The sequence below is a fragment of the Artemia franciscana genome, chromosome 5, assembly GCF_032884065.1.
Source record: "Artemia franciscana chromosome 5, ASM3288406v1, whole genome shotgun sequence".
In the NCBI taxonomy this organism is placed as follows: domain Eukaryota; kingdom Metazoa; phylum Arthropoda; class Branchiopoda; order Anostraca; family Artemiidae; genus Artemia; species Artemia franciscana.
This window is the reverse complement of record NC_088867.1, coordinates 46,966,659-46,986,208: the sequence shown is the minus strand read 5'-3', so window position 1 is coordinate 46,986,208 and position 19,550 is coordinate 46,966,659. Positions and strand designations below refer to the sequence as shown.

The 19,550-nt window shown below is 32.4% G+C and overlaps 1 protein-coding gene across 1 annotated transcript in view; it reads left to right on the top strand.

Annotated features, from left to right (window-relative positions):
* Positions 1-13,337, top strand: part of LOC136027503 (inositol-pentakisphosphate 2-kinase-like) — a 193,743-nt gene extending 180,406 nt beyond the window's left edge. The window contains exon 9 of the mRNA XM_065704815.1: positions 8,826-13,337. Within this exon, the coding sequence (XP_065560887.1) occupies positions 8,826-9,027 (202 nt within the window). The 3' untranslated portion in view covers positions 9,028-13,337. The remainder of the gene's footprint in view (positions 1-8,825) is intronic.
* Positions 13,338-19,550: the final 6,213 nt, after the last annotated feature.

Below are 19,550 nucleotides of genomic sequence, written 5' to 3'. Positions count from 1 at the left end.
TGTTTCAGTGTTGTCATTTTGAGTACTGAAAAAAAAAATCAATACTGAAAAAAATATACTGAAAAAGTAAAAAAAAATACTGAAAAGTCAATACTGAAAAAAAAATACTGAAAAAAAAATAACAAAATGAGAGCGGAGTTGTTTCAGTGTTGTCATTTTTCATAGCAATTTCGCTGCATAATGTTATGTTAAGGCCTTACTGCTCAACAATCTTGACAGAGATACCAATTTGGGGGGGGGGGGTAATTTCCCTGTCCCAGTAGATTTTGAAAAGTATCACTATTTATTATTTTCACAGAAAAATACCTTTTAGGCATTTTTATTGAAAAAATGAAAAAAATACAAAATTGAGCCCCTCTCCCTAAATTAAAAAAAATATATGTATTTTTCTCCCTCCACTATAGTTTCTTAAATTAGTGCCCCTCAATCCGGATATTCAAATTTTGATTGCTGGGTAATAAAATAAAAGACCGTTATCGTAATCTGTACTGTTGCTTACGGTTAAGCTTTCAACTACTGAAGGAAAAATATTCCAGTACAATTTTTGAATTGTGAAAGATGGGGTCACAAGTTTTGTTGCATTAACCTATAAGGTATTATTATATGTCAGCAAAGATCTATAGACTATGTTAGTTTACCAGTTTTCAATCTTTTTTTTAATTACTTTTTTTGGTACTTGTGTATTATTCAGAACACACTCAATAAGTGAATTTAGGTTCTTTCGTGAAACAAACTACGATGCGAAAATCTGGTTTCGTAGCCACAAAGACAGAACTCAATTTAGTTTGCTACGCATAGTGATTGAAGATAGTATCTGAACATGGATTTTGAAATGAAGATTTAGGATTTGCCAAAGACTGAAAAAGAGACAATTATATTATTCCAGTATAAGGGGTTGTTACACACAACAAAACAGTGCGTCAATGGACACAACATGACTTTAGGCACGCACACTCCCGCCGTTTACCCGTGCCAAATTAACCAAACACTTGGAAAACTATAGGTTCTACATATAATTTAATATTTAATTAATAATTTAAATAAATTTAAAAATATTTAAATATTTAAATAAAATATATTAAAAATATTTAAATTAATATTTTAAATATTTAATGAAAATGTACCTGCATCGTAGTTTGTTTCACGAAAGAACATAACTTCACTTATTGATTGTTTTCTGAATAATACACAAGTACCGTTCTTTTTAATCACGCTAACACAAGAGTAAAAAGACAAAAAATTGCGAAAAATAAAAAGGCAATGGGATGTTAAACATTTTAAAACAAAAACACTGGGGGAAAATGCTACGTATCTCACAGTAACAGAAAGGTATTTGATACATGTTTGATGATTGATTTTTTGTTCTTTTTTTTTTGATAATCTGAAAATACATGAATCGATAATCTTGCTCTTAAGGAAGATTGTCGATTTCAAAAGACTGAACGAGGATCTTATAGACGGAATATCAGACGGAATCGAAATTTGGCAATCCAGTGAATTTCGAAGGTTCTGTGCGGGGACGAGGTTCAAAAATTAAAAGTTATGAGACTAAGTCGCTTAAACGGGGAACGAATGATATGAAGAGATGATATTATGCAAAGAGAAGACTGAAAAAGTGGAAAGCCTCGTCGAATAATATTTCTCATCCGTCAACAGTGGTGGTTCTGGTCTCTTTTGCGCCGGGCCAAAATCTTGATTAGCACCCTCCCACTCCTGTCTCCCACAAAAATTTAAGGCCAAATTTTAACAAAATTTTCATTTTTTAACAAAATTATTTTCAATTATTTAATTGATTAATTTTTTTAATTATTTTTAATTTATTATTTAAATTATGTAATTATTTGATTATCATTAGCTATTTTTATTATTGTGTTTTCATTATTTTTATTTATCATTTATTTCTTGTTTATCAACTAATGAATGATTTATTATCTATTTTCATTTTTTAACTACCCCCTCTACTTTATTTAGTAAAAATAAATTTCAAAATTATAAAACCATTATAACTATTAGATTATTTATTTGAAATTTTATACCCGAAAATTTTTGCACCCGGGGCAATTGTCCCCTTGGTCCCTCATCTACAACCGCCTATCCCTTTAAACGTTACCTCGTGTTTCTCATTCAAATTGCTTTCTCAATCAAATATTGACAAGAAAATGTTCCCCGGGGCCTTAAGTTACCCATACTTTGAAAGGCTGCTCTATCTAGGGTGTTGTTAAGGGCACGTGCCTTCCCCCAGAAGTTTAAAAGTTGCACTAGTTACAGATATGGAAGGGCAAAAATACCAATAGGGGAACCCAAGTTTTGTTGTTCCCCGCCATTTTGTTTGACAGGGGGTGTTTGTTTTACTTCTCTAATATTTGTTTAAGTCTCTAGTGCACATACCCAAGACATAAAGGGGATATAAGAAACCCTAATGGTAGTTATCTGATACCATTGGCGGATCCAGGGGGAATCCCGGCCCTCAAGATTTTTCTGGTGCCCTCATTCCGCGTTTTTTTCTGTTTTTACTCTTTTTTTAAACAAACATGTCAATTTGGTAAATATTGGCGCCCTTATCACATTGCCCCCCCCCCCCTAAGATTTTGCTCTAGATCTGCCCTTGTATGATGCTCTCACAAAAGTCTATAAGTGGATCTTTAGGTGAAATATGATACTTTAAAATGTCAGTATCACAAGCTATAAAATAAAGCCGACTTATTCAAATGATCCGGTTCAGACAATTTACAACTGAAACATAAGCAATCGTAATATTATTAATTTTTCGGGAAACATGTTTTTTCCTTTTTTTAATTTTAATTATTACGGAGGTCTGTTATAACGGGTATGAAACTTTATCGTTACCTTCTCCGAGGGAACAGATGGACGAGGAAGTGAGACATTTGAGGAGGCTAACCAGAGAAGGCCGGATTTGTAAGGTTCATAAAATTTTAGGGAAATGTACTCGACACAGGGAATGGAAGCCTCCTTTCCTTTCTGAGCAGTAATCGATATTAAGAAATCAGTATATTTTGCATAAAAGAAATCAGCTGATATATTCTAAATCGTTTACTTTGCCATTGAATTTAAGTTTGTTTTAAATCTAGTCCATTGATCCGTTGCAAATTGTGTCAATTATATGTGTCACCGATCTGCAGGCAGATGAAAACCCATAAAAAAGAAAAATGAAGTAGTTGTTTGTATTTTACATTCAATTACATTTTCGAACGGTACTCACTTCATTTGAAGGTAATTTAAAAAAAGATAACAGACTAATAGCTAACTTTTGAAACCGGGTTATGAGCCTTATAGCCTCTTTAGGTAACTTTATTTGGATGGTGTATACGATTTTAATTAAAGGAAATTCACCTTCAGCGATTTGTGTTTCAAATCAATCAAAAAAGTTTTGTTCAAAATCAAATCTTACCTTCTCCGTGGGTAATCTAAGCTATGATAAAAATAAATTAGGCCCCATACGATGTATTTTTTGCTCTTTTTTGTGTTAAAAGAGGAAGCATGTGCAGGTTTAGTAACTGTGGGTGGAGGTTTATAGGAGCATATTGCCGACACAGTTGCATTATATGAATTATTCAGAAATCGATTCGACTAAGTCCAATAAACAAAAATAGAGAAAATTCAAAACAATATACATTACTGTCAGTGGTGTCAAGTGGTGTCCAGATCCCCCCTTCGATTTTGAAAAACACCTTTCTTTATCGAAAGTAAAACAGTTCAAAATAGGGATGATACCTTTTTATTGACAGTGAAATATAAAATTATTTAACTGGATATTTCGAACACATATACAGTGTTCATCATCAGCAGTAAAACTAAAACTAGTTTTTTTAGTTTTTTAGTTTTACTGCTGATGATGAACACTGTATATGTGTTCGAAATATCCAGTTAAATAATTTTATATTTCACTGTCAATAAAAAGGTATCATCCCTATTTTGAACTGTTTTACTTTCGTCATGGAAAGGCAGTGTGGTCTTCGAAGTTATCTACCTTTCTTTATATTCTCGTTAAAAACTACCTTTTTTTGTATTCTCGTTGAAAAATCGAAAAAAAGCAAAATTGCCCCTTAATTGATAAAAAACGAGTAAAAATGTTTCTTTTGAAAAACTTTCCCCTCCTGAAAATTTCGTGAATTGTCGTCACTGACTAATATTTTATATTAATGTACCAAAAAATTCTTAGGATTTTTAGCAATTTTTTATGTATTTCAGTAAGAAGAATAGCGTGTATTTAAGCTTCTATTTCAATACGTACTTAATGAAACTTGCTTCGATGGTCTAATTATTCTATGGCCTAAATATTTTATCTTTTTTGCTATTACTCCTTGTTTCTAAGGAATATCCTTCACAAATTAAAAAAGCTAAAAGTCAGTCAAGACGTTTGGATTTAGTCATTGTGGCTTCTGAGCAGTTTTTATTATTACTTAAAGCAGATAATTGGGTTTGGTATTCTGAGATTTTAAATTGGCCAAACTAAGCTCCATCACTGCTCGTGGTTAGGGCCGTTCCGAGGGCATGGGGCGCTTGAAGGAAAAATATTGACGCGACCCTCGCCCCTCTCGAATCAAACATAAATAAAAAGCCCCAACTGCGGTTTACCCCCATTCGCCTCCTAGCGAAAGTGTCCAGGGCAGCTTTTCCTGGTCGTCCCCCTTTTTGAACGGTCCTGCTCATGGTAAAACCCGCTACCATCAGGAGCATGGTCACATTTTGGACCAGGTGTTGTCTGAGTTTATCCATATTTTGGGGAGCGTTGTCGCTTTTTTTCTTTAAGAAATTCCCCGCCATTATGTTGCTGCCACTAAATCAGTCCCTTCCTGAACTGCTATTTGTCCTCTCTAAACCAAATTTTTTGGCTAATGATCTGAGTATTGCAAGGGCTCAATATAATTTTATTGATTTTTTTTAAGAAGAAAATTTCTCTTATTTCCGTAGGCAAAATGTTACTTTGTTAATGGAGATGGAGACTCGGCAAATTGTGTTTAACCCTATTTCAGTATACAAAAAGTCAACATTTACGGGCTCTCTAGGATCGTTTCAAACGCATAGCGCGTTGTAAGGGTTTCAGTTCCAGTTCCATGGGGGGGGGTCCATCACATCCCTTAGTTTACATTTCTACTTATTGTACGTGCATGTTGGAAGCTTAAAATCCAGATTCTCTTGTTTCGATGGCATTTGATTTTGAAAACCAAGGTCATCTCACCTTTTTAAAGGCCTTGCTACCATTAGCCCAAACTCAGAGTTTCATTCATGATGTCATCTCGTTTAATATTTGTTGGTTATTTTATTATATTTTATTTGCTTTATTTGCCTAACCTGTCCAGTGCTCCGATGTTTTTGAGCTATGAAGAAATATATGCTACTTACAAATATATTTATTAAAAGTATAATACCATCATAAAATAAAACCAAAAAATTTTACGCTTCAGTCTATTTCGAAGGTTGGTTTTTAGGAGAGAGTGACTAACCAATAGTAAGTTCTCATGTATTTAACCTAAGACTATTGTATTTTAGTTTTTATTAGCAAGCAATAATGCTGGGAAATCTAGTTTTATCTCTTTCGAAATCCCCTATTTGATGCAGCGAGAGAATCCTTAGAATTACGCAGATAGAGGACTATTGGAAATCTATAACCTCTTAGAAATAGTATCAACGATCTTGGATGAAAAGACGCTCAATAAAATTCTCCCAAGGAACTCAACTTTAATTACTTAAGAACAATGATGCGAGTAAATATAGAAAGTCCTCGGTGCGTAAAGTTTAAATAAAACATGGTAGATTGGAGCTAAGATCGCTTTCAGTGTATCTAGGTGGAGGGGGAGGCAAATATTAAAGGTAAGGTCCTTCTATCAGATGATCTAGAAAACAGTAAAAAAAAACATCACGTTTTGATTATTTACGAATGAACTCTCTTTATTAACTACTAAATTACAAAAACTATAAATGCACACAACCGCCCGGGGGAAGGCTCAAACAGCCTGATGTTGGACGGCTGCAATCCTCTGACAGTTTTGCTGCTGATGATGAACACTGTATATGTGTTCGAAATATCCAGTTGAATAATTTTATATTTCACTGTCAATAAAAAGGTATCATCCCTATTTTGAACTGTTTTACTTTCGTCATGGAAAGGCAGTGTGGTCTTCGTTTTTGAGTTTTACTGCTGATGATGAACACTGTATATGTGTTCGAAATATCCAGTTAAATAATTTTATATTTCACTGTCAATAAAAAGGTATCATCCCTATTTTGAGCTGTTTTACTTAAGAGCCAAGAGATCACATGGTATGAGCTCTAACAAAATTCTATGAATCAATAGATTGATTTAAAAAGGAAAATAAGAGGCTTAATGCCGGTCAGGATTTAAAATAAGAGCTCTGAGTCACGATGTCCTTCTAAATATCAAAATTCATTAAGATCCGATCACCCACTCGTAAGTTATAAATACCTAATTTTTTCAAATTTTTCCTATCTCTTTAGCCCCCCAGATGGTCGAATCTGGGAAACCGACTTTATCAAGTCAAATTGTGCAGCTCCCTGACACGCCTACCAATTTTCATCGTCCTAGCACGTCCAGAAGCACCAAAATCGCCAAATCACTGAACCCCTCCCCCCAACTCCTCCAAAGAGAGTGAATCCAGTACGATTTCTGTTCATCCCGATTCCTCCACTACAAGTGTTTTTCCAAGATTTCCCCCTCCAACTCCCCCCAATGTCAAAAGATCTGGTCGGGATTTGAAATAAGAGCTCTGAGACATGAATTCCTTCTGAAAATCAAATTTCATTAAGATCCGACCAATTATTCGTAAGATAAAAATACCCCAATTTTCACGTTTTCCAAGAATTCCGGTTTCCCCCTCCAACTCCCCCCAATGTCACAGGATCTGGTCGGAATTTAAAATTAGAACTTCAAAGTACAAAATCCTTCTAAATATCAAATTTCATTAAGATCTGGTCACCCTTTCGTAAGTTACGAATACCTCAATTTTTAAAATTACCCCCCCCCCCAATTCCACCAAAGAGAGCAGATCCGGTCCGGTTATGTTAGTCACGTATCTTAGACAGGTTTCTACTCTTCCCATCCAGTTTCATCCTGATCTCACCGCTTTAAGTATTTTCTAAGATTTCCGGTCCCCCTCAACTGCCCCCCCCCCAATTACGCTTGATCCGGTTGAGATTTAAAATAAGAGATCTGAGTTACGAGATCCTTCTAAATATGAAGTTTCATGAAGATCCGATCACTCCTTCGTAAGTTAAAAATAGATAATTTTTTCTTATTTTTCAGAATTAACCCCCCCTCCCCAATAGAGCGGATCCGTTCCAATTATGTAAATCATGTATGTAAGACTTCTGCTTATTTTTCCCACCAAGTTTCATCCCGATCCCTCCAATCGAAGCGTTTTCCATGATTTTAGGTTCCCCCACCCCAAACTTCCCCCAATGTAACCAGATCCGGTCAGGATTTAAAATAAGAGCTTTGAGACACGATATCCTTCTAAATATCAAATTTCATTGAAATCCGATCACCCGTTCGTAAGTTAAAAATACCTCATTTTTTCTAATTTTTCAGAATTAACCCATCCCCCAACTACCCCAAAAAGAGCGGAGCCGTTCCGGTTATGTCAATCATGTATCTAGGACTTGTGCTTATTTTTCCCACCAAGTTTCATCCCGATCCCTCCAATCTAAGTGTTTTCCAAGTTTTAGGTTTCCCCCTCCCAACTCCCCCCCAATGTCACCAGATCGAGTCGGGATTTAGAATAAGAGCTCTGAGACACGATATCCTTCTAAATATCAAATTTCATTGAGATCTGATCACCCGTTCGTAAGTTAAAAATACCTCATTTTCCCTAATTTTTCAGGAGTAACCCCCCCCCCCCCAACTGCCCCACAGAGAGCGGAGCCGTTCCGTTTATGTAAATCATGTATCTATGACTTTTGTTTATTTTTCCCACCAAGTTTCATCCCGATCCCTCCACTCTAAGTGTTTTCCAAGTTTTAGGTTTCCCCCTTCCAAATCGCCCCCAATGTCACCAGATCCGGTCGGGATCTAAAATAAGAGCTCTAAGACACGATATCCTTCTAAACACCCGTTCGTAAGTTAAAAATACCTCATTTTTTCTAATTTTTCAGAATTCCAGAAAGTCCAGTTTTTCAGAAAGTCCGGTCCCTGATACGCTTGCCAAATTTCATCGTCCTAGCTTACCTGGAAGTGCCTAAAGTAGCAAAACCGGGACCGACAGACAGACAGACAGACCGACAGACCGACAGAATTTGCGATTGCTATATGTTACTTGGTTAATACCAAGTGCCATAAAAACAACTTAGATTTAACAGCGGAAGAGGCAATTGTACCTCATATCCTAAGTTGTATAAACATTTCCGGAGCAGTGTCTTGAAGAACCTAAGGCCACTAGAATGAAAACTAAAATGACGCGGATATTTGGCCTCTATAAAGCAAGACGTCTTTAATGCTAAGAAACAAAGATAAATCGAAACTAAATTAAATACAATCTAAAACCAAAAAATAAAACAACCAATATCTATAAACACAATTGCTGCTACTGTGATTGAGTACCGCAGAATACCACATTTGTCTTTGCTTTTGTCATGGCTGGCCAGTTTGGCCTTAGATCTTTTATGAAACATGTATTACCCCATGCCCAAGGCTATTCAAAGACTGCTCACAGGGTTTGGTTACACCCCAATACAACATAATTCTAATAGGCCCCTGCTACGCTCACTTCTCTCCATGTTGAAGAACATGGTTCTCACTAAAAATTGTGATTTAATTTTGTGCGGAGAAGTTGATACGTTCCCTTTTTCAGTGATGGAATCGAAGATCTAGTCATTCAAGACCTGGAAGATAGATTATATCGATGTCAGATCTCAGTTGTCGATCTGGATCCAAAACCAATTACTTGCGTCCTCAAGCATCGAAGAAGGGAACGATCTATGACTGAAGCTTATTCACAAGCTGTTGAAAACGGAGAGGAGAACCCACAAAACAGTCCATGTGTTTTTTATTAATTGACGAGCTGCGTTCAAGAAGTCGGCAATCTGCGTCTCAAGTCTTTCAAACCATTAGTGTTCTGTATTCAATAGTCTTTGCTGTCAAAAATTTGATTTAACTTCCCCTGCATAAAGCATATGCGTGTTTTTGACAGAAGTCCAATTGGACGAGTTCAATATATATTTGTTCCTCTTGTGATTTAAAGGCTTCTTGCTCGCAGCTAATTTATCTCGTTTTCTGATGTCATAAAAAAGTGTACCATACCTCAGAATATAGACATCTTCAAGCGCCTTTTTTATACTAAGTTTCCCCCAGCTATATTTTTCTTCTTCCTTTTCAAGCGTATCGTAATTCAATTACTCAAAAGACTTCGTATTTTACTTCTGTTTTTAACTTTTATGTCACCTTTATTTAATTATAACTTTCTTTATTGTAACCATTTGTTTATCTTTACTTTTCTGTTTTACTATTTTTTTACTTTTGTAAAATAATTTCTACTTTATTTATTTATAATTTTTATTTTAAGCTCATTTCATCTTGTTGTCCTCTAGTTCACGCATGTGGGAAAATTATAGATTCACAGGAGAGTAAAAAATAGTTTCAAAATTCTCAAATATTATTTGTAAGCCATAAAATCATAGAAATCAAAGAAATTGCTTTATATTCAAATTTGTGAATATATAAAAATCGATATTAGGCATACAAGGCTTCATTTTACTTTGTTTATTTAGGCGTTATGTTTAGTACTTATTTAAAGCTTTATTGAATTCAAATTTGCTTTGCATATAAATTTGGTTTATACTTAATATTTGCTTTATATGTAATATAAAAATTGTAGATTCACAGGAGAGTAAGAAATTGTGTCAAAATTCTCAAATAATATTTGTAAGCCATAAAATCATAGAAATCAAAGAAGTTGCTTTATATTCAAATTTGTGAATATATAAAAATCCATATTAGGCATACAAGGCTTCATTTTACTTATTTATTTAGGCTTTATGCTTAGTCCTTATTTAAAGCTTTATTTAATTCAATTTGCTTTGCATTTAAATTTTCTTTATACTTAATATTTGCTTTATATGTAATATAAAAATTATAGATTCAAAGAAAAGTAAAAATTGTGTCAAAATTCTCAAATAATATTTGTCAGCCAAAAAACATAGAAATTAAAAAAAATTGCTTAATATTCAAATTCGTGAATACATAAAAATCCATATTAGGCACACAAGGTTTTATTTTACTTTATTTGTTTAGGCTTTATTTTTAGTTCTTGTTAAGGGCTTTATTTAATTCAAATCTGCTTTGCATATAAATTTGCTTTATATTTAATATTTGCTTTCCGTATAATATAAAAATGATAAATTGACAGGGGAGTAAAAAATTGTGTCAAAATCCTCAAATAATATTTGTCAGCCAGAAAACCATAGAAATTAAAAAAAAACTGCTTTATATTCAAATTTGTGAATATATAAAAATCCATATTAGGCATACAAGGTTTTATTTTACTTTATTTATTTAGGCTTTATTTTTAGTCCTTATCTAAAGCTTCTTGTAATTCAAATCTGCTTTGCATATAAATTCGCTTTATATTTAATATTTGCTTTACGTATAATACAAAAATGATAGATTGACAGGAGAGAAAAAATTGTGTCAAAACTCTCAAATAATATTTGTCAGCCAGAAAACCGTAGAAATTAAAAAAATTGCTTTATATTCAAATTTGTGAACATATAAAAATCCATATTAGGCATACAAGACTTTATTTTACTTTATTTATTTAAGCTTTATTTCTAGTCCTTATTTAAGGCTTTATTTAATTCAGATCTGCTTTGCATGTAAATTTGTTTTATATCTAATATAGGCTTTATATGTAATATAAAATTATAGATTCACAGAAGAGTACAAAAACTGTGTTAAAATTCTCAAATAATATTTGTAAGGCATAAAAGCATACAAATAAAAACAAATGCTTTATACTGAAATTTGTGAATATATAAAAATCCCATATTAGGCATACAAGGTTTTATTTTACTTTATTTATTTAGGCTTTATTTTTAGTCCTTATCTAAGGCTTCTTGTAATTCAAATCTGCTTTGCATATAAATTCGCTTTATATTTAATATTTGCTTTACGTATAATACAAAAATGATAGATTGACAGGAGAGAAAAAATTGTGTCAAAACTCTCAAATAATATTTGTCAGCCAGAAAACCGTAGAAATTAAAAAAATTGCTTTATATTCAAATTTGTGAACATATAAAAATCCATATTAGGCATACAAGACTTTATTTTACTTTATTTATTTAAGCTTTATTTCTAGTCCTTATTTAAGGCTTTATTTAATTCAGATCTGCTTTGCATGTAAATTTGTTTTATATCTAATATAGGCTTTATATGTAATATAAAATTATAGATTCACAGAAGAGTACAAAAACTGTGTTAAAATTCTCAAATAATATTTGTAAGGCATAAAAGCATACAAATAAAAACAAATGCTTTATACTGAAATTTGTGAATATATAAAAATCCCATATTAGGCATACAAGGTTTTATTTTACTTTATTTATTTAGGCTTTATTTTTAGTCCTTATCTAAGGCTTCTTGTAATTCAAATCTGCTTTGCATATAAATTCGCTTTATATTTAATATTTGCTTTACGTATAATACAAAAATGATAGATTGACAGGAGAGAAAAAATTGTGTCAAAACTCTCAAATAATATTTGTCAGCCAGAAAACCGTAGAAATTAAAAAAATTGCTTTATATTCAAATTTGTGAACATATAAAAATCCATATTAGGCATACAAGACTTTATTTTACTTTATTTATTTAAGCTTTATTTCTAGTCCTTATTTAAGGCTTTATTTAATTCAGATCTGCTTTGCATGTAAATTTGTTTTATATCTAATATAGGCTTTATATGTAATATAAAATTATAGATTCACAGAAGAGTACAAAAACTGTGTTAAAATTCTCAAATAATATTTGAAGGCATAAAAGCATACAAATAAAAACAAATGCTTTATACTGAAATTTGTGAATATATAAAAATCCCATGTTAGGCATACAAGGCTTCATTCAACTTTATTTATTTAGGCTATATGCTTAGCAATACGGGGCCAGGGGTTTGATCCCCGCGGTATCAAAGTTGAGCGCCAAGCTTGCTACATGTTTCTATAAAAAAGACCCAGCAACTGAAGCTTTGATTTAACGCCCTTGGCACCAGCAATGGCTCAGGAGGATAATAAAAATCTATATTTAAATCTATATTATTAAGTCAGTTATATCATTAAACCGAGGATAATTAAAGCTATCAATACGGAGACCGGGGTTTGACCCCGCGGTATCAAAGTTGGGCGCCAAGCTTGCTACTTGTTTCTGTAAAAAAAGACCGGGTAATTAATACTTCAATTCGACGCCCTATGTGCCAGTAATGGCTCACGAGAATCTTCATAGTTTTAATCCTTATGTTTAGGCTTTATTTGGTTCAAATTTTCTTTGTATATAAATTTGCTTTAAATTTGAAAGTCCCACCTTAAATTCAGGTTGAACATACAAGGCTTTCTTTTAATGAAAGCAGAAGTGCTATATAAGAGAAGAGAGAGGGCGTGAGCCTCTGTTACTTTTTGAGAAACGACAGGAACGCCTTAAATAAGTGTTAATTTAAGATAAGGGAATTAATTCAGGCCATATTATATCCATCGTAAAATTTATCCAATCTTCCCATTTAATTGTATTGATTTGTAAAAGTCTTGAAGGTTGAAAAAACATTCAAAGTCTTTTTAGTTAATCAAATTAATAAAACAGGGTTAACAATTTTTTTTTGCGAAGTTTATCAGATTTAATTTGGTACTATTTTTATTATTTTTGGCGTCGTATTAGTAATCCAAATGTACCTATAGCTGTTTTTTTTTTATCTAAAATGTGTTTGTTCGTAAGATTCTATGAATGAAAAAGTTGGAAAAGAATAAAATAAAAACATGAATGTCTAGTTTAAAAATGTCAGCCATTTTCGAACACAAGTCTTATTTACGATACGCTTGCAAATTCTAAAATTCACGTTTTTGTTTTGGACAATTGAACGTTTCTTTGTAAGTTTTTTTTTATATATCGCAATTTAGGATTCTGGATGAGTGTATTTATGTTCTCTAAAATTTGACGTTCCTTAAATGAACCATTAGTTAATTTTTAGAAATTTGCCAAATTATTTTATGGATTCTATGGAAAAATTCTTCAACCCTTTCCTATGAATTATATACTGCTAAGCAAATTCTATTTTAGTCGAAAATTTGTGCTATTTTTAAGGCAAATACTATTTTTATGGTGACTGGTCTTGTTTTTGAAAATATTTTAAAGTCTGATTTCATGTTTTTTCTGTTTTTTTGTACTTACATGAAGAAAAAAAAAAAATTCTCTATATTTTTAAATGGTCCCGAATTCTTATAAAAAAGGGAAAGCAAAAAACAACGATGCTGACATTTTGTGCAGATGAAAAATATTTCGATTTGAATAACAAATTTTTAACCAAATATAAGAAAAAAAAAATTCATTACAAGTTCTTGAGGAATCTCAATCTGCCTTATTAATTAGCTTCAAATTTTTTACATGCAGTAATATTTTTATTTGAAAACGCTTTTAAGACTGACTTTAAAGAAGAAGAAGCGATATTTAAAAAAATTGTTTGGAGGCATCTCAATCTACTGTTTTAATGTCTCAAATTATAGTAAAACATTAAAAACCAGCGTATTTCTACAATTCGATTCGGTTTCTTTTTGATAAGTTCAACTCGACTTTCCAAGTTCGACTCAGCTACTTTCAATTCGGTTTTGTCACCGGTCAAGTAGAAAGCGCACGTGCGTAAATCTTTTCCTTTTTTCGGAAAAAAGGACAATTTTTCTCTTTGGAGCTATTTCTAATGCACTATTGGCAAATAAAACGTTCTGCAAATATTTGAGGAGTCTTGATATGTCATTTTAATTGACCCACCTTACGAAAACCTAGTCACTTTTTTGTTTAAGGATACAGTTTCCGTTTGAAAAATTTGAGAAATTGATCGTAGATTGAATTTTGAGAAAAATTTTCCGAAATCTCAGTCCGCAATTGGATCATTTTGGGATCCTTGAGCCGGACATTGTTTGCTACTTAGTCGTATTTGTTTATATTTTTTATTCTATTTTGTTTATTCATTTATCCTTATCCAGCGTGTGTTGTACAGAAATTTCAAAACTGTTTTGTTTTTACATTTGAAATGCGTCTCTGTAGGATTTAATATAAATCCTTATAAAATGTTATGTCTATGATATGAAATGGAAGAAAAGTCGGGCTAACAATACAGTTTCGCTAAAGATGTATGCAATATGTGTTTGCTTAACGCTACAAAGCTTCATAATATTTTTTCCTATAGGTGTACTTTTTTACACCTTCGTGGGGGGAGGGGGAAATAAATTTTCGAATTATCAAAATGCGCGCAAAATTAGTTCCCTAGCGGCTATCAATTTTAGATGATTCTAGTCTATTGTTTATATTAAGGCTTATTTGTTAACCATAAAAGACTAAAAATGATCAAGTTCAATTACTTGTATACGTCATGTACAGGTCGCGCCGAAAGAAAATCAGTCCTATTACTTTCCGCACAAACCCTGTAAGTTTTTCATTTATCAGATAAATCATTTGTACCAGAAAAAACTAAAGTTTTTGTAAAACTATTTAATACCCAAAAAATTATGCTTAGTGGAAATAGAGAGACGAACAAAAAAGTAGTAAAACAAAAAAGTAGTAAAACAAAAAAGTAGAGGAAACTTGTGTAGGTAAAATTATGTAAATTTATAGTAAATCATGGCAAACTTATTATAATTTATGGTAAATTTAAGGTGAATTTCTTCTAAATTTAACTTACGTCAGTAAACTTATTTGCGGGAACTAAAGAAGGCTAAAGTTGATTATATGAACCCAAGAGCAGTTGACATAGTTTCACATTAAAAAATCGGTAAGATTTGTTTACAGGTCCATAAAATATTTCAGTTACTGCAATTTTGCTAAGAGAAAAGAAGACCGTGTAAACTGTTGCAGTTTTCTTACACTGAGCTAGTCCGTACTTTACAGTCCATTCGTTCGAAACAGACTAACCTAACAGTATATGCCAAACCAGTATCTACATGAATGTCTAGTGTGTTAGTACTATAGACGTCACAGCAAATGTTGAAACCGGGCTAACCTGGAATCTTTTAGTGGGGGAGTGGGTGGATTTTCGAATACACACACACACACACACACATATATATATATATATATATATATATATATATATATATATATATATATATATATATATATATATATATATATCTTTAGTACATAAGTAGTGTAGAATTTAATCAAGAAATTTTTTATTTGGGAGGGGGGGCTAGCTTACAAATTTTGTCGAGGAGGAGGGGGTGAAAGTTGGAAAAAAATATGTCGGATAACTACCATGTTATTTCCTAATGTTTCAACAATTTGCAATTTTGTATAATTTTGGGTCTTTCAGGAGAGGGGGGTTGATCCTACCATATGACCTGCTTTTGGGTGCTCTTGCCAGTAGTGCATCTACATTAGTGAGCTTGGATGAGAAATTTATGGTTCTGTAGATTATCTAATAGGAAATCAAAACCCCAATTTTCAGCAATTGTAGTTGAACATGAATTGGATTTCAATTTTATTAGATAAGAATGATTTTCGAAGTGTTTAAAAGGTTCAAAAAGGAGTTTACAAAAATCAAGAATTAGTGCTGGGTATTAAGCAAGACAGCATAAGAATTGGGTTAGCTCTTATGATGTTGGCTCTTATGTAGTTTGATTAATTTGTGATTTATGCAAAGTCGAACTGGGATAAAAAAAAGTAATGAAAAAACACATAAATATGAATAGTGCATATCAGTTTCTGGAGCGCCAATTCATGGAAATGTAAGGAGACAAGGGTCTTTTTTATTTATTTTTATGTAGATTAAAAAGGAAATAAATTTTTCAAAATATACAAGTTCAAATATTGCCCCTGGTCAGTTCAGGGATCTTTTCTCTTTTATTCTTATCCGATGATAAGTTTTGTCATGTTACATTTTCAATATACTCAAGTTCAACAAATCTTTTAGGGTATCATCTAAACACAAATTATTTAATAAAACAGTTTTCGAAATCTCACAATTTGACGTGACAGTTCAAAATTTAGATCTTGAGAAGATATTCTGAAGACACCTATGCTGAATTTGAAGCTTTACCATTGGATTGGTCATTATGTTAACACTAACCTCCTAAGTCGGCGTAAGACGGGCTCAAAAATCCGGAATAAAATTAGATTTTTTTTCTTTTTTTAGTTATTTTGAGAGAAATTGTTGTGAATTATACATAGCTGTGAGTTATAAAATTGAAAACTGTTTTTCGATTATAAGGTCGTGATGTTTGTCGTCTTTATTATTATTGCTTTGGATGTCTTTGAGTAATGTTTTACTGTAATATAAGTAATGTAAAATATCCTGCCTCAACACAAAAAAAGCTGTCCCAAATCTAGATCTGATGATTTGTATTTTGTAATGTAATGTTTTAGACCGTAAAACATAATTAAATTTATGCCTTCCCTTTTTTTATGTTAATCAAGAAAATTCTCAGTGTTTGCTACTTAACTTACACTCATAAGTGCGACACAATGGTTCAGGTGAAGGGGACTCTCCCCTTGGTCTAGAAATATTATTTTAAAAATCAGTTAACTCGAGGCTCATTTAAAAAAAATTGAAGTTTTGGCATACCAGTCCATTGCCTACTGGAAAATATATTGGTTGCACCCCATAATTTTTATAATGGGGTCCTACTAGTTGCAATCCATAGTTTATAATCCTTATTTATGAAAATAACTGTCCTATTTTATGTTAGAGCGCAGACAGTTTTGTTTTATAGCGTACACTTTTTTTTAAAGCGTACAGTTCTTTAGGGGTCAGGGAGGAGAACGTTTTTCAAACCCCCAAAAACTAGCAAGCTTCATGCATGATATAAAAAATAATATATATATAATAAGACATTTTGGAGACATAAGACATGGGAACACCTTATGTTTACTATCCTTTATTTGCAAAAATGAAGGGTCCGGGCCGACATTTTTGCCCTTCTTTTATTTTCGTGACTTGACTTCCCTGTAGGCTACAAGGAGAGTAGTATAGAGAAAAACAGATATCTCTAAAAGTAATGTTAAGAAAAAGGACATTTTCGAATTTTCAACTTCCAGAAAGTGGAGTCTAAAGTAGCTACAGCGGCCATTGTTATTCAGGGACATCATTTAAAAATTGCCGCTCCCTCTCGGAATCATATATTGTCTTAAATTATTTGGTACTTCTTGCTCAAATTAATAAATAAAGCTTGTTTTATTATTATTTCCCTCCTCTACCCTAGAACAGCTTCTTTGCGCATGTCTAAATAGAACTTTGGGCACATGCATAAAAGTTATTTGAGAAAGTAAACTATTTGTGTTTAGAGGGGGGGAGGGTTTGGCAGTTCCCAAACCCCGGAATCTGGCAAGCTTTACGAATAGTATACAAAAATCATATAAATAAGACATTCGGACAATACTGATGCATATCTGTGCTACTCATGTAAAAAAAGTGATTTTCTTTGTTGTTCAAAGTGCAGATCTAGCCAAGGTTTTTTTTTTATGATAATTTAAAGGCTGTAATTTTATTTCAGGTCGGTGTCATTATTGAAGGAGTCCTAGGCTCCTTTTGGGAATTTTCGGAACTTGCTTCTCGTAGAAACAAATATATCTCAGGAGAATCTAATAACGATTATTCCAAATAGTTTTAGATATTAATCTGCGTCACCAGAAAGTATCTTGAAAAACTCGTTATTAAGTTTCAAGTGCTATGGAGTATGGATTGCTCTTTACTAGCTTTGGTCATGATTCAGTACATATATGCTATAATTATATGTGCTTACTGAATGAAAAATAGCTGCGTTTTGGCTAAGTTTGTATTTTTGTTGTTTTCGTCCTTTTCTCAATATTTCTGTAAAATTTTGTTTTGTCTCGTATGCTGGGGTCCAAATTCTTGTACCCTAGTTGGGGTACAAATTCTTAAAGATGTAGACTAGGGGAAGTAAGGTTTTTTTTTTATTTTCAAAGCAGATACAAAAATCTAGTGGATGATACAACTATTGCTTTCCTTTTTGCTATTGGTTTGAACTGCGCTCGTTACTTCATTCAAGAAGACTTCTTTTTTTATTTTAAAAGTGTAATGACTAATAAGTATAATATATCAAACTATACAATAAATGAATTTTCTGGCCAGAAAAAACGATCTAGATGGGTCACGAGTTCAAGAAAACTCGCTTAGAGTTTTATTTTTGGATAAAAAAAAATCACGTGACTACATCATATTTATATTCGTCAGTATTGTAATGACGCCATTTACTAATAAACGAATATTTATCCATGATACAGCAATGTTTTCATATTAATTACCACTAACATCATAATACTACATATCGAAACTGTTTTTGAGTTTAAAGGTTGCTGTCTACTTCAAATTTTCAAAGTTAACTACAAACGGTAAAAAGCCTATGGCTTTTTCTTAGTCGGAACAGCAAAAGGTATGCCACCGAGAATCTGGTATCTAAGTCAGTTAAACATGACACCTTGCCCCTGAGAAGCAACTTTTTAAAAGATGCTTGGGTTATATTTTCTTTTTAAAAGATAAATGTGTTGCATCCTCCTGCATATGATGATTCATTTTAATATTTCAGTTACTACGAGCTAGAGTTCCTTCTTTACTATAGTTTTAAATTTAATTACTCTGGGAGGTGTTTTTATTTTACTAGGTTATAAAGATAATTACACACAGGAGAAGCCCATGTCTTTTTCTTAATTGGAATAGTAAAATATGAGTCCCCAGGACATACCCAAAAAAACCAAATTTTCTACAGATCTTTCTTAACTATAATTATATGAACAAATTTCATCTTGTTTTTAAAACGACTTGTCATTTTCAACCATTATGATTCGAATTTACTATAAATATTTCCCTCTGGAGTTGATTGACGAAACATATTTTTTTCAAAGATAATTTTGGTTGGAATACTAAAGGACGAACCACAGGAAATCCTGCAGCGAAGTCAGTCAAATATGGCAGCATATCTCAAAGAAGCAGCTTTTCAAAAGTTGTTTGTGTTATATTATCTTGTCAAAAACTGAGTGTGTCATCATCATGCAAATGATGATTTATTTTAATATTCCACTTACTATGGACTAGAGATCACTCTTACTGCATATTTTCTTTTAATTTGGATCGCAAGACAGCTCAGTAACCATCCTTACGTATGATTGAGCCTTATTCCTTTTGGTGACCTTTTATAGCTTCCGTCACCATAGTATTATAAGAGAATACAGTTTTTCGTAAAGAATTGATTTTATTTTAAGCATAATTTTTTTAAGCTAAAAAAGCATGCAGATACAGCGATTTCCTTTAAATTAGTAGTTAAACAGCTCTTTATGATGTTCCAGAGCCCCAGGACCTGCGTGGAAAAAA